Source organism: Sprattus sprattus (assembly GCF_963457725.1).
Source record: "Sprattus sprattus genome assembly, chromosome: 10".
NCBI classification, from domain to species: domain Eukaryota; kingdom Metazoa; phylum Chordata; class Actinopteri; order Clupeiformes; family Clupeidae; genus Sprattus; species Sprattus sprattus.
In genome coordinates, this window is record NC_137908.1 from 11338726 (window position 1) to 11365522 (window position 26797).

Below are 26797 nucleotides of genomic sequence, written 5' to 3' on the forward strand. Positions count from 1 at the left end.
TATCGATTTTCTATCAGTTCTCACCACACAACGACGTCTCATCTTTGCTGCTTGAATGTCGGTATGTAATGGTATGGAGTTATTGAAACTTACCACATGTAAAAAAGACTAGAAATTGAATGTTTATTTTTAAGCCTCGAAAGTTGCACTGGGTGCCTTTAAGAGATAATTGTTGAAAATATGAGCTTTGTAGAAAAATGATTGATCATCTCTTAGTAGACAAGCAAATTAAATTAAAAAATAATTAAAAATTAGATTCACATTTTTGTGTGGTGATACAAAAAGCAAAAAGTACTCAGTCTTCAATTTTTTATGTCCCTGGTAAAATAAAATTAATGTAGGCCCAGGGACAATCAGGAAATCAGAACTCACCTCCTCCGTAGTTCCTCTTGCATTTGAGCAGCAGATGGTCCCGGCGGAGGTCCTGTGAACACCAGTCATTCTAGTCACAGAGGCTTTTATTAAAACATTTGATTTGTTTTAAGAAGATTTTTTTTTTTAGTCTGACAAATGTATGTGATTATACACAAACGAAAACATGCAAACCGACGTGGAGGTTTTTGGCCATACCCGGGGCGTCAGGTTTGCGGCTCTCGGGTTTCGGCGGCTTAATTTCAGGCATCGGGTCAGGCTCCCGCATCCTTTGCATGACATCTTCGGAGAGCTGATATCAACAGACAGGTTTCACTTAACAAACCGCACGTCCTGTGTAGTGTATCCTATCTGCACTTCACATAACCATACTATCTACATCTGACCCAGTCACCACTTGTGTCTGAGGGTCGAGTGGGGACAGGGAGTCTGGCAGTGATGGAATGTAAGGGCAGCCAAACCCATCATCCCACCGGCTCGAAAGCTGCGAAGACGTTTGAAGCTGGACTATTTAATTACAAGTGAACTACTGTTAATTGATCAAATTCGTAATAATCCTTTACGTGGAAAGATGTGACAAACTACTGGGAAGAGTTTACCTAAAAGGACAAGCCTATGACCAGTCACGTGATAGACTAAACTTTACTCTTAAATATTTAAAATCCAAAGCTAGTGTACCCTCAATGATGTTGACAGACATGCCTTGTGTCACATGTAGCCCATTTCACTCATGACCTTGCTGCCTGTGGTTTTCCAATGGGCCTACACTTGAAGATTAACATTCCTACACAGCATGTGACCTAGGCTACTATCCGGCCAGGAATGAAACCACGAATTTCTACACAATCACGAACATACACATTATGCATTAATTGATTCATTTCGGCGACTGATATTTCAACATGGCTTTTGATTAGGCCTGGTGTACTGCTTATATGCTACAACACGTCACTTGGGCGTATATCGCCGCGTAGCGGGTAGAAGTGTTCCCTACCAGTTCATTTGAGGACACTGACATTATTAGCATGCTAGTCTGGCAACAGACGTCTCATTTTCATTATCATTTAAATTAACTCAACTGGAATAACAGTTACTTCCCTTAATAATTCCATATAGGGTGAATACAAAATGTATCTTACGAGTCACGAGTCATTAGAAGTTCGTTCCACACTCAAGTCTTTTTAAAGCAGCTTGAGGGTTTATTAACGTTACCTTGACTCCTTGCAGTACTGTCACTTTTTCTTCTTCGTCCAGACCGAATGACACCTTCCTTGTCGTGCTTTCCCTGCCTCCCATGTCCGTTGATATGTAGAGCAAATAAGCTGCCTCAGTGAAATAGTGCTGTCTGCTTGAAATTTAAATTAAAGTCTTTCAGTCAGAGCGACCGTCTCGCTGAGTGCTATTCGGCGGTCAACTCTGATAAGGTCACTTTTCAGTACGGGACAGTATACTCGACGCGTATAGGCTGATAAAATAATAGAAACCCAATTGAATTGTATGTGTAATCACATGCTCACAGAGAAACCTGGGAACTGTAGTCTTCCTTACAGTCTTCAATCTTCCAGATCTTTGCTTATTATTTTTTAAATTAGACAGCATTTATACAAGACAAGTGCGCTTGGGAAAGAACAGGAAGCTCAAAACGTTTCTTTTCCGCCATACGGATAAGCATCAGTGAATTAAAAAAGAAAACTATGCAGTACCATCAACTACCAGTAGAGATCGTGGCCTCTCCAAAAATAAATAAACTCTTCAATTCATATTCCTGAAACTCATTCTCTGTTAGTTGAAAATATTACAAATACCTGAATATTAAAACTGTGTCATATTCAATTTACCATAAACTAATGCTTTCGTAATTTACTGTCTAACAGACTTATCTTGACGGTAATCATATCCAGCAAGTTTACTAAATGTATCTTTTGAGCCTACTTCTACACAATTCTGCAGTTAGGTAGCCGACCTTAGCACATACCTCTAACATTGTCATATTAGATTGAACGAAAACATTAAGTAGGCAAAAGAAACTGCAGAATAAAGAATGCCTAGATAAAAGGCCATCTAAGGTGAAATACTGGTAGTAAATGCAATATTGTAAATCTTGGAATGGGAAACAAATGCCCCAGAGTAAATTGCATCACCTGCACCCCAAGACAAAGTCTCCTAAATGGCATTGGATAGCACAATCCTTAGTCAGAATAACGAATCGCTCCCTTGTACGTTGCTTTGGACAAAAGTGTCTGCTAAATGACTAAATGTAAATGTAAAAATTAAACACCACAATATTTGTTTCCCCCCAAACACATCTTGGGAAAACCTATTTTATGAATGAAAAAACAACAACAGATGTTTCACCCACAACATTCAAAATATATACATTATTTGGTCACAAAAATACCCCTTTCTTTTTTCTGTGTCAAGTGAAACAACTGAATAAAACATTTGAGATACATTAAATATAAAATTAAGAGGGTGTTATTAGCAGAGCAAACATCTGAGCTGATGGCAAGGTTAAAGAGACATAAGAGAAGCGGTGACAATGTGATTCTCGCTGTTGGCTTAGAAATAAAAGACAAGATCACTAGAATAAATAAATATTTGGAATTTAAAAGCCTAGACACGCAAGCATTCCACATGACAAGAGTCCATCCTGGAGTCTGACATCACCTGTTCCTTACTCCATTGGAGGGTTTAGAGCATCACTCCCTTCATTAGGGCAGGAGCGGGCTCTCTGGTCTGAAGGGTGAAAGAGGGCTCAAGCTTCAGCATTCGACCCAGAACTATACTGTATTCTAAATACAGGGAGTAGCTGAACCAACAGTCCCTTCCACTGTGCAGTTGAAACTGTAGCACTGGTTGGCAAAAATCTAAATACTACAAGTCAGATGTTCAGGCTTAATTCTGAGAAAAAGGGAACTGTGTCTCAGGATCAGTGAATAGTTACTGTACAGGCGATTTAACACTGGTGTGTGAACTGACATTATTGTTTCTGGGAGAATTATTTCTCAGCAGTATGGGTTATTTCTGGGATCTTGACTCTATCATAAGCAAGCAAGAGACCATGCTAGCATACTAGCTGCAGAGATTTGAGCATCGACGCTACGGGTATGGATTTAGGCAAGAGTATGGGTGTGTGTGTGTGTAAGTGTGTCTCAGTTTCAGTGTGCAACATCATACTGGGAATGGTCCCTCTGATTACCATAACATGGCCGGACGAAAGACAGAACACAACATGACTCCTAGCAGTCTACAGTCAAGAGGCAGCCGCAGTTGGAGACCAAAGACATCCCATCGTGAACAACCTAACGAACAAACAAACAAACAAACAGGTAGTACGAACGCGACATCGGATAAAAATTGAACTATGCTGAAAAAAATAAAATCTCAGCTTGCCTGTGCTTGGGAAAAGAAAATGTGCATACGCACATCTACAAACCAAAAAAAAGGGTGCAAGCAATACTTTAGGTAGTAGTGGACGTCAATCACAATCAGCCTCTTGGTTTGGTATTTATCACTGCAGCTCTCAATACTACAGAAATACACTGGAGGGAGGGCAGACTGCCAAATAATTGTTCCCCTCGAGCACCACGCATACTTCTGTCCTTTCTCCTCCCCTGCTTCTGCCTCTCCACCGGTGCTCCTTTTTTCTCTCCCTTCTTCCTGCCTGTGCTATGCTGCCCAGTCCTCTCTGTTCCCTCCCTCCCTCCTTCCTGCTAGCTCTCCTTTTTCTCTCCACCCTTCCTCTGCCTGTCTCTTTCGTGTCCGTCATCCGCTCTCCTTCTCAGGCGTTGATCGCCCTCCAGCGGTCACTGTCGATGCTGTTGATGCTGCCCACGCCGTACGGTCCTGATGCCACGTCGTCCAGGTAGGACCCGGAGCCGTCGATCTGGGTGCTGGAGAAGGAGCTGTGGTCCAGGTCCTTGCGGCTCATCCCCGCCGAGGTGTGGGGCAGGTGCACGTCCGTGTCGTCAGGCTCGTCGATCTGAGACTTGTAGGAGAAGAGGATCTTGGGTTCGGAGCTGAGGGCAGACAGGAAGGAGATTTATTAAGCACAAACTAAATTAAGACAGACTATCAGACCTCAATCGGAGATGCACATTTTATTATATTCAGTTAGGTAATTTATATGAAATGAGACACCAAATATAGCTAGACTTTTCTTAAATTGAAATGGATTGTTAAAAATGTGTCATAAGAATTGAAATGACACTAAAAACAAATTCCAAATGTCAGAGATCAAGAGATGCTGGCTTTTCATTTGCAAGCTTTGCCTCTGCAGACATGAGTCTTGTTTCAGGGCGAAGACAGATGTGTAGCTAATGCCAGAGCGATGAGCTATGATCTCGCTCCCATCCAATATCCCTCCATTTATTACCAGCCCAATCTGCTGACAGGCTGGGAATAGTAATGTCTGCGGGAGGCAGGCTGTCGCGCTCTCTACGTACCCGAAGAAGCCTTTGAGGAATGTCACATAGATAAGGGGAGCGAACATGGAGAAGTAGAGGAATGTGGTCACGTCAACACAGCTGCCCATAAAAAAGGAAGAAAAAAGAGACAGAATCCAATAAGGTTTTAATAAGACATGACCTGATTTATAGCAGCAAAACAAGAACAGACGACACCGGACGGAGAAGGAGACGGCCAAGCTTGTCATATTGAGCTGTAGGGCCTCAGGTTAAAAGTGAAGGTAAAAGTTTTTTTTTTTTTACTGAGAAAGTTTAGCTGAGCTATGGACCTGCTGCTCATAAATATAAACACAAACATTTCAAGGTCCACTACTCCCTAAGTCTTATCTTAGATATATGAGGAACAATTATAAATACAACATGCATGCATGGTGGCAGTTGACCAATGTGAGTTATTCAGTCAACAAAATCAGGAGCTACAGAGCTGCACAAAGGCCTAAAGAGAAAGCTAGCCAGCGTCCACGGCAGGTAGAACTGGTGGTCTTACCAGAGGCCTTCAATGATGTCTGCACAAAGCAGCGCGCTGCCAAGGCCCTGGACCAGGTTAAGGGCAGCCAAGATGCCAGCGTACACATAGAAGCTCTTCTTGGCTGGAAGGGAGAAAGACAGAGAGGAAGATGAGGATATTTGAGGGTGAAGTCTGTTGGGGGAAATAATTCTTTCAAAATAAATCTGGACTGACTTGAATTTATGGGTAGAAAAAACATCCACGGGTCACAGAGGGGAGAACAAATGAGGGGGGATGGGAAAGGAATGAGATCTCAGCCAACAGATAAGTCAAGATCCTGATTTTCCATCATCTCCCAGGACCTCAAGTGGGAGCTGAACATCAGCTCCCTCACCAAAAAAGCAAAACAGAGGATGTACTTCCTGCGGCAGCTGAGGAAGTTCAACCTGCCAAAGACAGTGATGGTGCACTTCTACACCTGCATCATCGAGTCCATCCTCTCCTCCTCCATTACCACCTGGTACGCTGCTGCCACTGCCAACGACAAGGGCAGACTGCAGCGTATCATCCGCACTGCTGAGAAGGTGATTGGCTGCAATCTGCCATCTCTACAGGACCTGTTTGCCTCTAGGACCCTGAGGCGGGCAGGTAAGATTGCGGCCGATCCCTCCCACCCGGGTCATAAACTCTTCGAGGTTCTCCCCTCCGGCAGGAGGCTGCGGTCCATCAGGACCAAAACCTCACGCCACAAAAACAGTTTTTTCCCTACTGCTGCTGGTCTCATCAACAAGGCCCGGGTCCCCCACCTGTCTTGGACTCTTGCCCCTCCCCCACTCCCCAAATCTGAGTTATGTTAACTCACATCTCATTTCACTCCTTTACATTGCACATTCACTTTTGCTCACCTGCACTGCTTTCTTTTGCATTTTACCCCTTACTTCACTTCTTTATATACACTCTATTTATATATACATCTGTTTACATACTGTGTTCTGTAGTACTTATGTTATGTCTAGTACTTAGTGTGCTCCTATGTTTTTATGTTATGTTATGTAGTAGTACTTACTTATTGTGTGTGTATGTTTTGTGTTTTTATGTTTTTATGTTTACTGTATGCACCTATGCACCAGAAAAAATTTCAAGTAGGCGCATACCTACGTGACAATAAATCTGTTTCTGATTCTGATTCTGATTCTGATTTTGCAAAACTGTCTGCACAGCTCGTGGTTAAGATATTTCACACGAGGAGGGCACGGTGGCGCAAGCCGATAAGTCCCCGCATTTACGGGCTTCGTTGCCCACGGGGACACAGGTTCAAGTCTGGCCTGATGTCATTTCCCAGTCCTCACCCCCACCTCGCTTCCTGCCATAACACTTCACTGTCCTGTCCAAATAAAAGCCTAAACATACAAATCTTAAAATTTCACACGCATACTCACATGGCAAGTATATCCTCTCCCTGATCGAGGTTTTGGGAAGGATGACTATTAGAGAATAAACCTAAGGCACAAAAAATATAAGCAAAAATAAAAAAGGGGGGCATTCACCCAGCATATACAGTCCACTGCATTAGTAGTGTAAAACTACTCAGTGTTTGCTTAAACTGCATTGGATAATTACCAGGAAGAAGAAACAGGAGCTGGCCAACCAAAAGTGGCGCCCTCCGTGGCCATATATGTTAAAATCTTCAGCAGAGAGATGTTCATCTGGGTAAAGAATCTCCAGAGTCCCCTGAGGGCCAACAAGTAACATAACTCGTGATGTTATGTTTTTCATACTTTGACACCAACATGGTTACTGACGCCATGGAAATGTAGCAATATGGAGGATCAGAGACCTAGTCTGAATGTCTGGCTTTACCTGTGTGATGGAGTAACCCAGCGCCAGCACTGCAGTAATGGCCAACACACGTTTGATACTGGATTTACTCTCAAGATGACCTGGAAGCAAGCGCAACAGAACCATTGAAGGTAAATAATAAGCTCTTAGCATGGTAGCATTTCAGAAACAGTTTGCTTTCATATTAGAATCCAAATTATTACATATAGAAAAATAAAATATAATATTTTATATATATATATATATATATATATATATATATACACACACAAAACACACACACACACACGCACGCACACGCACGCACACACTCTCTCTCTCTCAAAATATAATATAAAACACAGAATTCAGACCACTTCAAGCTCAAAATAAACCTTAAAACTAACATTCAATTCTCAATGTAAAACTCAAGGCCTACCAAATGCCAGTCCTAATATGATAACACTGAGCTCTATTGTCAGGAGGAAAAAACGCGTTATCTCCCACAGCACCTGTGAGAGGACACAGAAAAGAACAATTTACTGATAGAGCAGCTTATTTCAACACATCCGCACTGGAGCATGTATGGATTGCTGCCTTGGTTCTTCATCCACCACATTCTACATCTCTGTGCAGTGACTTAAACATGCTCTAAATGACATTTCCCAAAAGCATGACAATCTTCCAATGACTCATTCTGCAGTTAAGAGCTGTGTAATGCTTGTCCAAATTCAGGCCAGCATTGATTGCTCAGCAGACATGTGGAATCATGTCACAGATGTTTTCAACAGGATGACAAGTGGGTGAGTCACTCCCTTCTAGACTGAGACATAACATGTGATGCATTTATTAAACGAAAATTCTAAAAAGTTCTGCATCAGCATTGCGAAAACAACATTCTAAGTCAAGAGTCAGCTAATTCAACCCCCAGAGAAGTCAGTCAGCACTTCGACAGGGTTCTCACTTTGACCATCTAAACAGTGCCGTTTCAAACCTAATGCTTACCTTGTCTATGATGGTGGCAGCACTGGATGCACTTACAGTCATTGACACTATTGCACGGGTGATGCCAACTGCTGCTACCACAAATACCTAGGAGATGAGAATTAAAATACATTAGAAAAGGACCTTGTACTGAAATGGTTTGTGATTGTTAAAAAATATACTCAACCAATAAAATCTTTAATATGGTCTTAACTTGTGGTCTGTAGTATCTACATCAAATATGCAAAAGAGCTTACTATGATGCCAGTTTGTAATAACAGTATGAGGCTGAGTACACCGCTGGACAGGAACTCACCAGTATGTAGAAGGTGATGAAGATGGGACTGGAAGTTAGGCGGATCTTGGCACGTGCCGATGGCAGCTTCCAGAGCAGGAACATGAAAAAGGCCACATTAGGTACCAGAAGCAACAGGTCCCAGAAGCGCACTCTGCACAGAAAAACAGGGGTAAATGTCTATTCTTTTCATGTCTCCACAGGGGTTAATAATGGCATTTAATCAAAAATATTGCAATACTGCTGTTCTACCTTCATTCATAATGGAGTACAATGACGATGCCAACATTGTTAAATTTAAACGATTCTGTTGAACTATTAACATCGACTTGAAACAGTAAATGGTCAGTAGTTTATGTCCTGGAATGGTGCGCATTAATGCTTCAGTTATTTCTTTTCAATTAATACAGATAAAATATAATTCAACAAAAGAAAACTTAATATCCAGACCTCTTTCGACAAGAAGGTCAGTTAGTGACATAGTAATTACACACAAAAATACACCCTGTATTAGGTCAGCTGTTAAGTAACGACCTGGGAAATTACTAAAAAGGGGAAGTCAAAATGGGGGAACAGAGACTACCACAAATTTCCCATCAACACAACTCAGTTGATTGTACATTAGTTGTAGCACTCTAATGTTGTTAGCAAGTACTGGCTGCGCTGGTACCAAGAAGCATTAGGACTTGATGCACATACTATGGTATTATGAGTGACAGAATAGTCCAAAGGTCTAACAACTCTCTGGATTTTCTTAGTTGCCAGTAAACACACACACACACACACACACACACACACACACAGTCACACACACACACACACACACACACACACACACACGCTTACTTTGAATGCAGTAATAGTCCATGTTAAGTTTACCTAGAGTCGCCGATGTCTTCATAAAGGACCTGAAGGCACCTATGTGGTTTGGTGACGTTCGTCTCCGTCGATGGGGGCCAGGTGGGAGCCACAGAGGTGTTTTCAGGTGTAGGGATCACTGTGAAATTGCCATACACGGCAAATCTCACCACCTCTGCGCCAATGTCCAGCATAATTCACTCAAAGCCTTGACAGAAGAGGTCATCATGGTAAATACAACAGTAAAAGGCCTCACTGCTAGACCTACGTGCTTAAGCATAGAAACTTTGTCTTGAGTTAAACAGAGACACAGACCACAACTTCAAATGTATTTACAACTCAGACACATTCATCATTTGAACTAAGCTTTGGCGTGTAGTTTGTCATTCAAAAAAAAAAAAAGACTATTTTTTTGTCCAAAATTATTAATTTATTTTACAAACTACGCATGAGAATGCATGCACGAGCATTTAGTTACAGAGGCATTTGCAAACGGCACCTTGAACGGGAGTGTCAGGCCTATATATTTATTTTGTACAAAGATTCACAGAGAATAAGGTACACACTCGTGGCACTTCCTCATACTCATTGACAACTTTTTGTTTGTCTTTAGCTGTCGTTAAACGAGGACATTTCGCAGAACTAGACACGTATTGCCTAATGCGGTGTACAAAACACATGAAATGTCAGCAAAAACATAGCCGTGAATTCAGCGCCGTTCACAGAGGCGAGGAGCACCGACGGATCAGTAATTACGACCAGAGAAGGGCTTTAACGACCAGCATAATGATAGTGGGTTTTAACTAATGTTAGCTGTCAACTTCGACTAAATGACGACGAGTGGCTTGCTAGCTTGACGTGGTGACGTTACATAATCAAAAGTTAGCCAACCGCGAATCGATATTATTCAACGTGAGCTAGTTGGTGAGGTTCATAACATGTTACTTATTATTACCCCTAAACAAATTATTATCTATACTTGCTGGCGTTATCTTACTGCAAAACTAGCTGCACATGCATTAATAGTAGCATTGAAGTCCTTGGTTTATCATGTACACTTATTAACCTTCACGTCATGCTAGCTAGCTCTAATACCCCCATCAAATCAATTTTATTTATATAACAATTGAAATTACTCAAGCCGTTTTACAACAATTGCAAATATTAACGTTACTACAACATTACCGTTAGGCATATGTTAGTTCTCGCTTGTTACAAGTAATCGGCAAGGTTCAGTTAGCCATCCAGCTAACAAATATTGTAAAGTGGTAATGTGGTAGTAAACATTTTAATCAGTGTATAGTCATACTTGCGTTTGGCTTTATTTACGTTACTATTTGACAAGCTATTCATACACTGCTAATGTGGACTAGCCATCTTTCTAGCTGGGTAGCAAAATCAACCCGAGTTTGGTGTATACACCGAAGTCTGAAACACACTAGCATTAGCCTGTTATCCTTAAAACCAATGTGTCTTTTACCGTTCAGTTTATTGGACTAAACGGCCCTTACCTTGTGATTTAATTCAGGAGCAAGTATTTTCCGCAGCTATGACAGCCGATGTAAACGCATGCGACATAGCAGTTTCTTGTTTCTGTTCCGCTGTTTACAGCAGAAATGGACAAAACAAAACAACGACCCAGCAGTGTATAATAGCCCGATAAATTCCCAAGTCACCTGACTGCCCACAGAGAAATATCCAGGCACCGCCTACCTTTTACAACATTATAGCCTGCCGTGTGGGTCTAACGCACGAATAATACCATATTTTAACTCTTGGGGAAATCGATGTATCAAATCACATACTCAAAACGTGTACCACAATAAAAAATACTTACATATTTACAACAATAACATTCGCATTTTTCGTCAAATGGCCTAAAGTGGCGCAGCAGCGTCCCTTAATTGCAAAGCATCATGGTAGTCGTAGGCTATAACGGATAGCCTTTGTCAGACAAGTTGTTTCAAAAGACCAAGAACGTCATGGGCCCTTTATTTTCATTGCTGATGCAGACAACAAATTACACAAACTGTATTTTACTACTTCACTAAATGTACCATAAATAGCTATACTATTATATAATTTAATAGCATTATATCATGGCTTCTAAGGACATCTATAATCTCCATCTATTCCCTCCACACCCTCCCACCAAACATGGTACAAAGAACTGGTCAGTGGTATTTGAATGTTTTATTATATAATTGTAAAGTCTGCATACATAGCCTTCAAACTCAGTTTACATCACAGACATTTACATAACATTTTGATTAATTTAAATAGGTCCTCTAATTTGAAATAAAAGACAATATAAACCCGGACCACTTTAGGTGTTTCAATAAAATAGCAATAATAAATGACAGCATGTGGGTTAACAACACACAGTAATGCGTGCCTTTGGTTGACCCGACATCATTCTGATAGCCAAGTGCACAGGTTCAGTAAAGGCAACTTCAGAAGTATGTAGGTGCGTCTTCGTAGCATCAATATTACTGACAGTATAAAATGACACAGATTGATTCTTAAAGCTGACGCGAATCTGAACTCTGCGCAGAGAGGGGGTGCGTTTCAGCTGTGTGGCCCGTGTCTGCTCATATACCCTCAGCAGGTTATCACAATACATTAGGCACCAGCAGCTAGGGCTGCTCTCCAGGGCACTGGCCAGTCCACTACGGGGCAACCCTTCATAACACACCCCCACCACCCACTGGCAGTTCTCCATCTCCAGCTCCCAACAATGCTCCCCGCCAGCCATCCCAAACGACTCCCCAAACGACTGGGAACTCAGGATCTGTAGGAAACTGCTAAACCTTTTAGCATGTGAGGGATATGCTCGTTTGGTGGTGGTGCTGAACGTCACAGTCTTCAGGTCTTCAGAGAGAACGAAGCTAGGGTGGGCTGTGTCTGGGTCAAAAGTCACCTCTGACGGGTTCAGGAGGTTTCGCAATGCTCTTTGCACTGAATTGAGTTCTACCCGGAGCTGAGCATTCTGCCGCTCCAGCTTTCCACAAGATCCTGCCATGTTTGGGTGGGTGTCCTCTGCACTGTTCGCTGTTCCTTCCAAAGGAACTCCCATAAGCCTTATGATCAGAGGTTCAATTGTCAAGAGACCTTGACTGAACATGGCTTCATCTTGCTCCTCTAGAAGCGCATCACCTTGAAGTTGTGCCTGCTTTAACTGAGAGAAGAGGTCGGAGACATGTTTGACATGCCTGTCAATGGCCTCCTGTCTGGCCTGAAGTCGGGCCTCAATCAGCTCTGTTCCAGTCATGCTGTACTTCAGGATCATGTCTGTCATCTTTTGAAGCAATCCAGTGACTTTTTCCCGGAGGTCAGTGTAAACAGCTCCTACCTCTGCCTGTTTCTCAGTCTCTCTTCGTAACAGGGCCTCTGCAGTGGCAAGCTTGACCTGGAGATCTTTTGCCAATCCAGACAGCCTGATCCTGCCTTCATCAGTTTCTCTTTTCAAAGCAGGGTCACCTGAGAGACAAGCTGACTGGGTGTCCAGTTCTGCTCCCAAATTGATGTAAAAGATTGATGTAGAAGAATTTTTTTGGTCCTCATTGGTCTTGGTGGAAGCAAAGTCAGGGTATCTTGTGCAACACTCACCAGTCTGAATGTCCGGTTCCTTACCACCCTTTGGCTTCTGGTTTCTTTGTAAAGAATTAGCTGGGCCCTTTTGACTCCCAATGGTGTCTTTGTAGCTTTTTACGATTCTGCAAAGCGTGAGGTTCTTTGGTTCGGTTCCAAGGCCCTGGAACCTCTCGTTGCACTCGGGGCAATAGTGCCAGCCACTCTCACGGTTTGTAGAAGTCATGGCCCCCTCTAGACAGGCCCCACAAAATGTGTGTCCACAGAGTAGGGTAACTGGTTCAGAGAGAACACACTGGCAAACTGGACAACTTAATGCCAATTCTAAAGAGCTCTTAACCTCGTCGCAGGACATGGTGTATTTTGGCACCGTCTACAAAGAGGTCTGTGGAAGGAATAGAAAAACAACAGAGAATAATAGATCCACAAGTTTAATAACTGACGCTGCCACATGGTCTGGTTTACAGAACACCCAGGTCTGCTCTTGTAGTTCAAAACATGTTATTAGTGTAGTCCTTAATCTATTACAGAGAAACAAAGAGCTTAGTTTGTCATAGCATAAAGGTCATATCACCCACTTTCAACAATATGTGATGTGTAAGTGTGTGGGCATATAAGTGGCATTTGTATATGTATTCTGAATTGATAAAACTATATCATGTCAATCCGTTTTACGGTCAATCCGCAACTGAAATTTTGAGTTTCGTTTTCCCAGCAAGCGTGACCATTCTGCAAATATCGTTAAATTGCGTCATGTGTTCTGACAAAGAAAGCTTTAACATTCATTAACAAGCATAAATTAATTTTAAATATATCAAACGAACTCAAAAGAACAAATAAAGAAAAAGCTGAACATTACTTTTCTTTTCTCACTCTTGTGTCCAAAGGTTTCTCGTCCGTTGGCCGTTCACTTCCTCGTCCCTCAGGTTGGTCTCCTCCTCATAAATCAATAAAAACCTCATTGCCGTGTTTTAAAGGGAGTTGCTTCATTACGACACAGCTGCAACATGATTACCTTACTAGACGAGCTACAGGTTGTAACTGCTGAATGTATTACTTTCAGTAAAACATGATTTGTTTTGACATGAGATGCTCACATTCTAACAAGCGAAAACATACAAAACATGTAAGTGAGGGTTTGGCATATTTGTTTTGTATTAACATACTAGTCCAATCGCACACCTACACACTTATGCAAAGTACACGCTCCACATCTGCCTTTACAATCACCATTTATTATTTTCAAAATAAGATAATAATTTTAAAAAGGTAAATAGACAGTCATTGACTCAGTGACACTGAGCAGTAACAGAGATCTCCATTTCCACATTGGAATGTGTTTCAACACACACAGACACACACACACACTTTTTCTGGGTCAGTTCCAGTCCAAACCCTGTCAAGCAAACCTGTCCTGATTGAGTTTCCACACACATAATGACAATGGGGACATTAAAAACCATAAGAATATTGATCATGTTTGGAGTTGATGTACTGCCCTGGCTGAGAAATGTTAGCTTAGAGAACGTCCAGCTCCCTTTCACATTGCGTGAAGCTGTCTCCAGGGTCATCACCACCCAACATTGCTACCTTTTCATATGAGAGTGAGAGTGAGAGTGAAGGTAGAGACTAAGCTTATTGTTATTTGGTAACTGAACATTTTTACATGGGCAGCTTTTAGTGTTTTGAGAGGATCTGGTCAGTGGGATTGAAATGAATAAACACACACACACACACACACACACACACACACACACACACACACAATATCACCATATTGAAAGGATATTGTCGGAGTAGGCCAAAGCTATGATCCAATGCCATGTTCTACGGTCTCCTACCACTATTTACAGTCACTATTTAAAGTGGAAAAGCTTGTCAATTAGAAAGCCCTTTTGGTCCAAGTTTTTAAGTTCAAGTCAGCAACCATTTACACCTAAAAATAAATAACCACCTTCCTCACTTGAAACCACATAAAAACATAAATACATGGGAACACATTCTTGCTTGTTCACGAGACCACAAACAGACAATATTATTTTAGTATTACATTCACGAAGACTACGTTAGCATATGATTGAAATTGTCCTTAAAGACAGTTCTTTTTTTGTCCAGGGAGATGCTTTAACATATTACAATAACTGGGTAATGGCAAAAGCGAAAGTAAAGCCTTGCAGAATGAAAGGCATCATAACTTCTTCTGAGGTGCAAATAAGAACCACCCTGTTGAAATGTCTAAGGCATGTTGGGATGTGTCTGTCCCTAACAAAGTGTTAAAATCAAATCTCATGTATTTATGCATTGTCTCTGGAGGACTGACAAAGGAATTCTAGAAGTAAAAATATATATAAAAACCGTGAAATCCATTTCTTATAAAATTAATACAAGTAAACCCCAGTTTGTCCCATGGTAAGGCAGTCACAGGATCACTTGAGTGGTAATTTCTAGCAGTTTTGTTGAAGGCAACTGGGAAGACGAAGACAGCAGTCCACAAAGAGACAGGATTGAGCTGGACATTAGGGAGGAGTGACGAGAGTGGATAGGTCTAAACTGAGTCCAGGTCCACAGGAGGTAGAGGCTCCCTCCAGTAAGTGAAGTGGCTGTACTCTGGGCAGTGGAAGCTGACGGACGTCTGGCCTTTGCAGATGACCGGGAAAACATGTTCCACCAGCTCACTCAGATGAGCATACCTAAGGAAAATAAAATATAATTTGACACATACAGTATGTATATTTATATGCACACGTCCACGTCCACACACGCACACACGCACACACACAGGGATGAAGAGGGAGGACACACTAGATGGAAATGAAGCAATGACCAAATGTAAGAGCTGAGAGGTTGTTGTTCATGCTTTTGCTTTAGTGGTCACTTACGAGGAAATGTTGCCTTTGCTCTTCTCCCGAATGAGCTCTCCCTTTGGATTTACAGTGAAGATACGAGTCTCTGGTACTCCTACTTCCTTATATGCATACGCATCCTGCACAGAATGACACACACACACACACACACACACACACACAGAGAGATCAACAACCCCATACAATTGAAAGTTGGCTGGAAACAGGTAATAAGTCATTAAGTGTGTTTCTTAATAAAAACCAGACGAGGACTCACATTGGTTCTGTTGCCGAAGGCTGCATAGAAAGGCTGCCGGTGTGGATTGAAGAGGTCCCTGATGTCATTAAGACAAGCGATCTTAAACACCTCTGGCTTCTTCTCGATCACTTCTCTAAGAAGCAGAACAAACACATAAGATCATTAGAAGAGCATTATTACTGTGCACATCCCTTTAGTATTTATATCTTTGCATTTGTTTATGTTCATACTGGCCAGAAAAATACAAACAGATACAATATATGTCTTAAAACACGGGTCAAGATGTGTCCAATGCACAGGAAAACACTTATAATATGATTCCATATCTATTCATCATTCTTTTAGAATTCTGTCATTGTTGTGTCGATCGAGATTATTTATTATATTTTCACAACACAAGCAACATACAGCACCAATCGTGTATGTCAATATGTGTGTGTGTGTGTGTGTGTGTGTGTGTGTGTGTGTGTGTGTGTGTTTGCCTGCGCACATGTACCTGTGTAGAGCAGAAAAGAGGCTGCTGGGAGCTAATAGAACCGGCCCCTTTGGAAGGACAACTCCTCCATCGTTCACCCACTGCAGGTAGCCTTTAGTGATGGCTGCCATGCCGATAGCCCTGGCAGAGCAGTACAGAAACCTATAGCCGTTCCTACAGGAGAAGACCAGGCACATGACTACCGCATACAGTGTTGATATTCGGCAGGTCTGTGGATTTGAACTGGCTTCAAGCATTACATAGTGATGGCTCTTACTTGTGGATTTTGTGGTAGAGTTTAGCTATTCCATGATGAGTCCAGTCTTTGCCAAGCTGAGGCAAAATGTGCCCAAGGGCATCAGACCTTAAAGAGGAGCAGGTACCACACAAGGTTTAATGTTAGATATTTTTGTTAAACTAGGTCAATAGCAAACTCTTAAGAGATAAAAAAAAAACAGCCATCGATCACATTGGGACCCACTTCCACTACTTTCAAGCACACGTTTAAGTAGTAAGAAGAAAATGATTTGCAAATGTGGTATAGACACGTCAACTCACTTTGTGATAGTTCCATCGATGTCTGAGATGATGACCCTGTCGTCCCAGTGCCACAGATAGATGGCAGCCTCACAGCGGCAGGTGCCCTGGTACTGAGTGGTCACGCTGAAGACCACCTTATTGGCCCCCTCCCTCAGGTTCAGACGCCCCTAAAAAATAACACCAACTTTTCAGAAGTGTTTCAGGGAAACTAGACAATGTCACGTTCACATCCCACCGGCAATCGCATCTCCAGCCTCTCATACCCTAAAGGCTGGGTGAGAGAACGTTTAGAATTTGTATTCCTTGCTGTTCAAAGCGCCGTCATTATTTATGACAGGGGTTTGTGGGTCATGTAAGGCAAGGCGAGTTAATTTCTATAGCACAATTCATAGATGATGGTAATTCAAAACGCTTTACAAATGATAAAGAACATAGAAAATAAAAGAATAAAAAAGGCAAAGTGCTTAAAAACATTTTTAAAAAGGGGGAACACGTCAGATCAGCTTAAAGAATAGAAAAAAAGTGGCGCTAAAAAATCAAAAAGCATCTGAGAAGAGTTGGGTTTTAAGTCTAGATTTGAAACTGGCTACAGTTGGAGCAGCTTTGATGTCTTCAGCAAGTCGGTTCCAGAACTGAGCAGCGAAACAGGTAAAGGCTGCTTCACCATGTTTAGTTCTGACAGTAGGAATTATCAACAGATTTCTCTTCAGTGATCCGATAGATCTAGCAGGTGTGTACTGCTGAAACCCATCTGAGAGGTATTTTGAAACTTTCCCATATATTTAGTGGTAGGGCTTCCTGAGAGCCAGTGTAAGGACTGAAGTATTGGATGTGGTCCAATGTGGTCAGTCGTGTGATGAGGTACTTACTATCTGCTCTGTGGTGAGGCGGAGGGACTTGCGGTACATCTGGCTGATGCACTGCTCTGTGCTCAGGGTGTCAGATGGAGTGGGCGTCCCGCTGGTCCCAGACGGCCTCTCAACAGGGGACTGCTCCTCAGAGTGCTGCCTGGGGAATGACAGGACGACTCAGGGAGTTAGACACTACACTGTCATAGGTTTCAGGAGGGGTCTCATAGCCACATGGCAAACATTAAAACTGGAGGGTTTACTCCACATCCACGTTTAGGGGTGGCTCCAAGAGTAACAGCCTCAGCCCTGGGGAATGGGGGTCATTCCCAGCATCTAAGTTTTTAATTTTTAATTTTAAACAACTTCCTTTTCAGGTTTAAATTCCCGTTCATATTATAATTTATTTACTTTACATACGACACACTTTATACAGTGGTTTGCGGAAGTATATTATACATAATTTTCCCAATCAGTATTGTCATTGGGTCACATTAACGCTGTAGTACATTTCTGAAGGCTAAATAAATAATTTAAGAACAAAAATATTCTGCTTGCCTAAGTATTCACCCCCTATACATTAGTACCTGGTAGAGTACCCCTCACATTTCAGTCATGTTAACTTGACAGGTACGATCAAAAAGACCAAAGGCTGAAAACAGATTTGTGTATTAAAACTTTCTTTTCCCCTTCTTCCCTCTCCAATTAATCATCTCATGACCCCTCAGCTTTATCTGGTGTCTCTGTATATAAAATCTATCTAAAATAATTTAAATTGCTCCATCTTCAGCCGATACTGATAATATTATATCAGTCAGAGGGACCAAACCATTACTTTTACTTTAATATTTTAACTACATTTTGCTGCCAATACTTTTACCCAAGTAGGATTTATGGGTAAATGATAATGATTTTCAGGGGGGTTGAATACTTTTGCAAGCCACTGTATATTTATATATACCCTCATATTCATATGATTTCGGTTCATAATATCATTTATATACTTTACACACTACAAATGACATGAAATGTAAAAAACTTGAGTACATCCACACTCACTTTGGAGTTGAGGGACCGGTCAGAGGGTCTGTTGATTCAGTCTGTGCTTGCTGTTCTTGCTTTAACCCGGCCTGCCACAGACAACATGAGAGGAGGGTGGGGGGGTAGAGAGAGAAATGGAGATAGAAAGAGAAAGAGAGAAAAAAAGAGACCGAGAGAAAGAAAGAGAGAGAGCGAGAAAGTTAATGGGGAGTGAAACTAAATATCATCTTTGTGGACTTTAGGAAGCGGCAAGGGGTGGAGCATATACCGCTTCACATCAACGGATCTGAAGTGGAAAAGGTCAGCTGCTTCAAGTTCCTCTGGGTTAACATCAGCAACGATCTCACCTGGTCTACCCACACTGACAAGGTGGTCAAAGCTGCCCGGAAACGCCTCTTCTTCCTGAGGAGACTCCTCACCAATTTCTACAGTTGCACAATAGAAAGCATCCTGGTAGCATCTCAGTGTGGTGCGGGAGCTGCACAGCCATGGAAAGGCTCTACGCAGTGTGGTCAGATCCGCTCAGTTCATCATCAGTAGGAAACTCCCATCCCTTCAGGCCATCTACCACACAAGATGCCTCCGAAGAGCTGGCATGATCCTAAAAGACTGTCATCACCCATCCTTCAGACTGTTCACCCTGCTGCCACTGGTAGGCGGTACGGAAGTATCCGGTCTCGCACCCGCAGACTGGAGAACAGTTTCTATCCTAAGGCCATCAGACTTCTAAATGGACAATAATGCACTCTCGTCACTTTACACTTGCCACCTCACACTCGCCACTTTACTTTACACAGGCTCACTTTCACTGCTGTTTGCACTACACTTGCAATATTGCACTACCCACATACATGAAGCGTCTCTGTGTTTCATGGTTAGTATAGGTCCTAGGTTAGTTTAGGCTATTATGTGTATTATATGTTCAGTATAGCTCTAGCAGTAAGTGTAAGACATGTGTATCTGTTTAGTATGTGTATTTATGTTTAGTACCTATATTGTATATTTATTGTTTATCTAGGTCTACTATTTTGTCTTTCATAGGTATATCTTATGTTTAGTACTTATTGTTAAGTTATGTGATGTTATGTTATATCATGTGGAGTACTTATATGTTATGTTATGTCTTGTTATGTTATTGTAGTGTGGTACGGTGTCCTGTCCTAAGAATTTCAGTGCCCATACCGACTCTGTTGTTCTGTGCATCTGCCAATAAAAGACTTGACTTGACTTGACTTGACAAATGTCAGATTTGCATTATCAAAATAACATGGGAGATGACCGCAGAAGCCACCCCCCCCCCCCCCACCAAACACACACACACACACACACACTGCGCAAACACACACACACACACACTGCGCACACACACACTGCGCACACACACACACACACACACACACACACACACACACACACTGCGCACACAAACACACACTGCGTACAAAGACACACACAGCACGCACACACACATTGTGCACACACACACACACACACACACACACACACACACACAAACACACACAGCACACACACACACACACACACACAGGCAAGGTGGCCCGCAGCACAGGCTGCCTCCATCCGTCTGTGTACCTGGCCGGTGTCCATGTCCTTCCTCCTCCAGGAGAACCACCACAGGCCAGACTTCTTTGGCATCTTATCTTTCACCAGCTGCTCGATGGTGCTCTGAAAAACCCCACCGTTAGCATTAAGGTCACGACACTCCGGTAAACACAACATTCCAGGCAACTCAGGTGTGAGATTTCAGCAGATAAGAGAAGGATATGTTTATGATTTTATAAACACATAAAAGGCCCACCTTTGGAAGATTCCTCTGGAAGGCTTGCATGGACAACACCATAGGAGCTGCCACAGCCCAGTTATAGTACCTGCAGAATGACACCCATCATGTTATTAAAATGTTTTTGTGTGTGTGTGTCTGTGTGTGTGTGTATGTATCTCGGTGTGTGTGTGTGTGTGTAGAGTCTCCATTTTCTCATACTGCACTCATTGTATGCCATTAATAACCAAATAGAGCGGTCTTACAATCTGTTCTGATTGTGAGCTCACTTGTTGTTGATGCAGATGACAAGGTTTGGATCATCTATGATTCCTGGGTTGCTCACAAAATGCTGAAAAGTGACAATGTGCTCCATGAACTTCTCTGTGGGGAAGAGAAATGAGTCCCTCTTGAATTATGGTCGGTCATATATGTGATACTACTGTCTGAAACATGCTGGTTTTTGAAGAAACCCTGTATCCAGGACTTGAAATACCTTTATATCCCATTTAAGGTGATGGAGACAGGAGGTGTACAGATGATTTAACTCTATGTATTAATAAATGTATAAATGTTTGATCGCTCGCTCTTGACTGCCTCTCTTACCCACACGTTCCATTCAGTTACTTAATGTACTACTTCACCCCCTCCATGAATTCCTCCTCTCTCCTCCCAAGGGGTTACCTTTGTTGATCTGGCTGTTGCCTCCGTTTCTCCCACACAGAGACAAGGTGACGTCCAAGGTGTCAGCGGGAGCGTCAGACAGGTAGTCTGAGCCACTGTCCATGTTGGCACTGCCAAGCGACTGGGGGGACTGGTTCCCCGACTGGGGGGACTGGTTTCCCGACTGGTCAGCATCTGGCCTGGAGGCTGACTCAGTCTCACTGTGTGGAGGAGAGCAAAGGAATGAGAGGGGATGAGAGGCCAGTATGGCAGCACTTAGCTCAGTCACAGTCTCATGTTGCATTTCAACAACTCTCTGAATCCTATGATTATTGAAAAGCTCATTACTCCTGACCATGAGTAGAGTAAAAATAGTTTTCTCATCTAAGCCTCAAGAAAGTGGACAATAACACCCGAAGGAGAAGGGCTGGTGGAGAATCACACAGCAAAATGAAAAGATGCCCTTTGCTCGACAGCCCATAAGACAGTAGTCACAAAACTCTGCTTATATCATAAGAGGATACATCCTGTGAGAGCTCATCAATACAGAATGTGAATACTTTTCCTTTCAGGAGTTCAAGTGTGCTACCGAAAGGTGCTAGATTTCTCACCTCCTGGGGAAGTAGAGAGCCGCCACCTCAGGGTCCAGCTTCGTGAGATCATCCAGGTAGATATCGGAGGGTCCCAGGTGCTGACTGCGCTTTCCTATGCCAAGGCAGGGGGAGATCACTCATTTCTTTACATATGATCTGTTCATAGTTTATAAAGCTTGTAAACAATTGCAGCTCAGTATCAAACTGAACAAACGCAGGTAACAAATACAGTACATGAATGTTTGGTTTGTGGGTGGCTGCTTTTAGATGAAACTGCTTCTCAAGTAAATTAATATCAATATATATTGTAACTATCAAGAGATCAGGGATAATTTCCCGGACATGGATTATGTTAAACCTGGTTTAATTTCAACTCCTAGAATAAAAACATACAATAAAGAATCAGTGTGCAAAAAAAAATACAATAAGGAAACCATCTTTTCTTCTACTAACTCCTGTGACCAACCTTTCCTCTTGTCCTTTCCATCTGCTGATTTGGAGGGAGGCTCTGCAGAGCCGGAACGCTCCTCTGATTGGTCCAAATCTTCACTAGTCTCTCTCTGTCCAGAACAGTCTGCATCCTGATTGGCCTGCGATCTGACACTCTCCTCCCTCTGGTCGTCCTCTTCCAGTCCCTCGGCACTGCGCTCTATCCCACTGTCTACCTCACGAGAGCCGATTCCCTCTGCAGTGTCCAGGTCTGCCGGCTCTGGGGATCCACTGGTCGGGTCTGTTGCGACATCTGGGCTCGGCATGAGGTCTGTCTGGCCTGAGCTGGAACAGCTGGAGCTGCTCAATGTGGCAGAGGAATGTTGTGTGTTTGCTGAAGACACTGCAGTGTTGTTCTCAGCGTGTGTAAAGCTCTCCGAGTCAATTGCGGCCTCCAGTGACTCTGTACCAGGCTGGGGGTGCTGGAAGTGCTGCGTTTCCCCGGGCGGTAGTGTCTCCACCTGGGCTGGCGTAGGCACGAGGCACAGTGGGGTTTCCGGAGCTTGGCTCGGGGTGGAGTGGGTGACGAATGGGAAGGACCCGGGGGAGTAGGAGTCCGTTAGGGGTGTCCTGGGCCTGGGTCTCACCACAGTAACAGGCACGAAGGAGGTGGCGGCGTTGTCTGAGAAGTCCAGGTCAAAGGAGTCCTGCCGGTGGATGGTTCGGAAGTGGGAGCTTTCGGAGGGAGTGATTGGGGATGTCGGGGTGCGCCGGGGGTCTGCTGAAGACCTTTCAGACTGGCATACCTAGGAGAGGATACAAGAGAAGACAAGACTGAAATTATATATAAAACATACTGTATATAAAATATATTTGCCTATATTTGTCATTTGGTAGTGATTTTGGTCAGATGTGGTCAACTAAAACTAGTCAAAAGGGGTGACTAGAGCTGAATACTTCCACCCTTATACATTTGAGATCTTGTATCAACATCCTCCCATATGTCTTTTTACAATGAAGCAGGGGCGGAGTGGCCATCGGGAGCACCGGGATTTTTCCCGGTCGGCCGGTAGGCCAATAATCTCTCGAGAACCAGCCTGCAGGCCGGCCTTCGCAGCCGTCGCATCAAATTCATGAGCGGCCCATTTGAATATACGTCAAATCCTGGTCCCGGGAAAATCTCTAAATTCTCCGAGAGTTACAAAATTAAGCAGTCCAACCAGTATTTATAGCACTATTTGTCTTTGTACATCACACCTATGGTGTGTGTCAAACTCACTCCCATCAATCCAACCTTCTGATTTTTGTTTAGCCTCCTATATTGATGTAATTCTTTTTATTCAGACGCTCCATTACTTTCATGACCACAAATATAAATTGGCCAGCGATTTAATTCATTTTTTTTTTTGTTGAATGTAGAATAGTCGGTGCAAAGCATCATGGGAAATGCGTATCGTTCTGCCTTTATCAAGTGAACCTAGGGAGATAAATTAGCGGCTATCAGGGAGAGATAGCAGGTGAAGCGGGCCTGATGGAGGGACATAAGAGAAAGGAGAAAGGAGGGGGCAAAAAGGCCAGACTGAAAAAGAGGCGGATGCTGGAGGAAAGTGCATCAAAATGTACAAGAATTACGGATTTATTCAACCAGCCGTCAACTAGGTGCGAGTGAGTTGACATGACACATTGTTGCGAATTAGCATAACATTTGAGCCAATACGGGACGCGATTTGTTCCGTATTTCCATAAGTATATACAAATACACTGTCAATGTCATGTCTGTCACCCACACATCAACTATAAATCTAACAATAATGATCAAAAGCCGCCCGTTTGTTTCTGTAGTTGATATATGGGAGGTGGAGAGGATGCGGGTTGGGCCAGTTGTGGGCACGTTGTGGGCACGTTATGGGCCGGTGGTGGGCCGGTGCAGTCAGAATTGTCCCGGTGGATTTTTGTGTCCCACTCCGCCCCTGCAATGAAGGACTGTACCTAGATGTTTATACTGCTGGATAAACTGTCTTTCCCTTTATAATGGAGGATCAAATAGGTGGAGAGGAAAAAACGAGGAGGAGAGAAGATAGTGGAGGAGAGGAAAGAAAAGAAAGAGAAATGCAAGGAGAGGAAACATGAGGTGAGGGTCCACCATGATCCATCACTGATTCTCATCTTGTAACTACAACCTGGGTCTTTACACTCCGCTGTTAGGGGCCGTGCCTGAGTTTGTGAGTGAGTGTGTGTGTGTGGATGTGTGTGTGTAAGATACCTGTGGGAAGCCCCCCCAGATCCATTGCATCTGCGGCCCCACAGACTCCTGAGGCTTGACCAGCAGCTCTGAGTCACTCTTGGGGGAAGAGGGCCGACTGTTGAACACAGCGCTGCGGAGACCAACAAAATAATTTTGTACTCAGAATCAGGATGACTGCATACACACATTTAGTCAGTAAGTAGAGCGACAAAAAGCAGAATGCACCCTGTCTCTGCCTCTCTATTTAACTTGCAAAAGTCAACATTTCTCCCTCTAATCATATCTAATTTATTTGCCGCTGAACGTCCAGTGTTGAGCTCATATGCAAGTTCTCGGGAACAGCTGCAGTTTTTAAAATGGTAAATCATTGTGTTGTGCATGCAATGGATTAATCATGAATGAAGACATTTCCTCTTCCTTACCTCTCGTTTGGGGACACTTCCCCATCTGAGTGATGGTGGACGTCCCACGACTGAGATGGACAAGCGGACAGATCTTCAAAAGTATCTTCGGAGACGGAGAAGTACACAGACTTACTGTTCAAACAGAGATCGAACAGGAGGATTAAAACAAAACTGGCAAAAACCGACCCAGGGAGTGGATGACACATATCACTGATCTAGCATCAGTGTTTCTGAAAACACAAGCAGAGAATTGGCAACCAAAAACGGTACCAAGGGTGCAAGCATAAACACCATCTTTACTTTAATTTAGGAGCAAAGAGCAGCTAGATCTAGTGTATAATCAAAATGACCTCTGACCTTGCAAGGAGGGCTGACTCCTCTTCCTGTTCGGGGGGCTCGGAGGAGGAGCTGTCATCGTCGTCTCTGCGGTCTGAGCGAGCGCGTTTCCGTCGGCGTTTCTTGCGCCGAGAGCCAGGGGCCACCCCAGACCCCGGGGGTTCGGCAGTCTCGTCCAAGCCCTCCACAAGCTTCATGGGGATTGGTGAGGTGCAGAGGTGGGCTGGTACCCTGGCCTGGAGGATGATGGGAGACAACCAAAGAAGAGAAGGCGTGTTAAAGAGGCGAGTGGAAGAGGAAAGAACACAAGGGGTGGTAATGTGGCAACATCTTCTGAGCGATGAGGCTTTGTCCTAACTGCAAGTAACCTCACTGTTGCTGTCTACAATGGAACTTCCTGACACTTTTGATTCTTCGGCGAGAGAGGCCCCACGTCAAGTCAAAAAAAAGAGGCATTTGTCAATGTTTGGGCCAAAAATGCTGTGTCACAAGACATCGCTATTTGATGCTCGCTGCCATTTAGGACAGCCTCGTTGATTAAAATTTGTCATCGTCACGCGCACGCATTGCTTGCAGTTAAGACACAGTGTGAGATATCGCAGACAAACAGGGATGTGTTCTCCGCCTGCTCCCTACCTCCAGGTCCTCATTCTCCTCCACAAAGAAGGCTTCCCCATTGTCCCCCAGCTTCATGTGCAAGTCCACCGGCTCGCCATTGATCTCAATATCCACCTGCATGGCAACAGGACAAGTTAATAATGGGGGCTACGGAAGTACATGAGAAAACATTTACCATGAAATTCTATTTAAAGATGCTGGAAGCCTATGGAAGGTGGCAATACTCCTTCACCAGCAGACTTTTCAGTTTGCTTCTAAACTTCTTCTGAGCTATTTCAAATTGTTCTTCTTACAAACACAATAATGTGCAATTGTTTAAGCAAATTAAACACATACATGGTTAATTATTTATGAATTATTAAAGTACCAATTATTGTTAGTTATTTATAAATACCAATCAACACACTAAAGCAAGACTTCCTCGAATAAGGAGACTCGTACCACTTTCTCCTTGGAGCGCAGTACCCCCAGCTTGCCAAAACGCACGTGGAAGGGTGAGCACTGGAAGCTGCCATCAGGCTGGCGCACCACGATGACATCGATCCCACCGGTAAGCGTGGCCGGGTTGAGGCCGCGGTACAGCTCCTTCACCGTCACGAACACCGTCTCCGCCAGCTGGCCCACGTAGTTCATGGTCTGGGACTGAGGAGGGGAATGAAAGTCAGCAGTGGAAGACAGCAAAGTGCAAATACTAGGGGTAGTCAGTAAACAGTTACAATATGTCAGAGTAGGTACTAGAGACATTGTGCAATACACAGCTCTGCACCACATCCATACTCACGAGCCAAAGAGAAAACTCAATCCAGACAAGAGGAGAAAAGGGAGAACAACAAGCCGAGAGAGACCAGAAACAGGCTAAAGAGGAAAAGTAGTAAGCCTCCTTGTCTGCCT

The 26797-nt window shown here is 43.3% G+C and overlaps 4 protein-coding genes across 5 annotated transcripts in view; all 4 read right to left on the bottom strand.

Annotated features, from left to right (window-relative positions):
* The window catches only part of LOC308370981 (MICOS complex subunit mic25a-like), a 42862-nt gene extending 41052 nt beyond the window's left edge, over positions 1-1810 (bottom strand). Inside the window, exons 1-3 of the mRNA XM_080845744.1 lie at positions 1585-1810; positions 571-664; positions 373-424 (exon numbers count right to left, since the gene is read on the bottom strand). Of these exons, the coding sequence (XP_080701870.1) occupies positions 373-424; positions 571-664; positions 1585-1668 (230 nt within the window). The 5' untranslated portion in view covers positions 1669-1810. The remainder of the gene's footprint in view (positions 1-372; positions 425-570; positions 665-1584) is intronic.
* Positions 1811-2700: 890 nt separating this feature from the next.
* On the bottom strand, positions 2701-10876 carry tpra1 (transmembrane protein, adipocyte asscociated 1). 2 transcript variants are annotated; one of them, XM_080845988.1, is made up of 11 exons: positions 10753-10876; positions 9263-9449; positions 8405-8537; positions 8110-8196; positions 7544-7616; positions 7147-7226; positions 6907-7017; positions 6726-6786; positions 5326-5428; positions 4818-4898; positions 2701-4391 (listed from the first exon to the last, which is right to left on the bottom strand). In XM_080845988.1, exons 2-11 carry the CDS (start codon positions 9433-9435, stop codon positions 4154-4156), a joined length of 1140 nt encoding a protein of 379 aa, XP_080702114.1. In that variant the 5' UTR covers positions 9436-9449; positions 10753-10876; the 3' UTR covers positions 2701-4153. The 2 variants fall into 2 exon arrangements, with proteins under 2 accessions (XP_080702114.1, XP_080702115.1); XM_080845989.1 differs by lacking the exon at positions 4818-4898.
* A 736-nt stretch (positions 10877-11612) lies between these two features.
* Positions 11613-13187, bottom strand: trim107 (tripartite motif containing 107; the record flags this gene model as incomplete). The annotated part of the gene is made up of 1 exon (XM_080846039.1): positions 11613-13187. One exon carries the CDS (start codon positions 13185-13187, stop codon positions 11613-11615), a length of 1575 nt encoding a protein of 524 aa, XP_080702165.1.
* Positions 13188-14122: 935 nt separating this feature from the next.
* Positions 14123-26545, bottom strand: LOC308371096 (phosphatidate phosphatase LPIN2). The gene is made up of 19 exons (XM_080845884.1): positions 26348-26545; positions 25925-26020; positions 25310-25524; positions 24971-25084; positions 24567-24678; positions 22341-23109; positions 21893-21986; positions 21303-21502; positions 20909-21002; positions 20658-20727; positions 20432-20524; positions 18857-18927; positions 17819-17957; positions 16968-17116; positions 16687-16773; positions 16431-16583; positions 15953-16067; positions 15712-15815; positions 14123-15522 (listed from the first exon to the last, which is right to left on the bottom strand). The coding sequence occupies exons 1-19, from the start codon at positions 26537-26539 to the stop codon at positions 15378-15380; spliced, it is 3012 nt and encodes a 1003-aa protein (XP_080702010.1). The 5' UTR covers positions 26540-26545; the 3' UTR covers positions 14123-15377.
* Between the last annotated feature and the right edge of the window lie 252 nt (positions 26546-26797).

Excerpts from the sequence above, each read along its gene's own strand:
- LOC308371096 (XM_080845884.1), bottom strand. The coding sequence starts at position 26,539 with ATGAACTACGTGGGCCAGCTGGCGGAGACGGTGTTCGTGACGGTGAAG. Across the intron at positions 25,525-25,924 it reads AGGAGAATGAGGACCTGGAG|GCCAGGGTACCAGCCCACCT; the intron begins GTAGGGAGCAGG and ends ATCATCCTCCAG. Across the intron at positions 17,958-18,856 it reads ACCGGTCCCTCAACTCCAAA|GCAGCACTCTGAGGAGCAGT; the intron begins GTGAGTGTGGAT and ends GTCATTCCCCAG.
- tpra1 (XM_080845988.1), bottom strand. The coding sequence starts at position 9,435 with ATGCTGGACATTGGCGCAGAGGTGGTGAGATTTGCCGTGTATGGCAAT. Across the intron at positions 8,197-8,404 it reads TCATCACCTTCTACATACTG|GTATTTGTGGTAGCAGCAGT; the intron begins GTGAGTTCCTGT and ends CTCATCTCCTAG. Across the intron at positions 5,429-6,725 it reads GGAGAGGATATACTTGCCAT|CCAAGAAGAGCTTCTATGTG; the intron begins GTGAGTATGCGT and ends TCTCCCTTCCAG.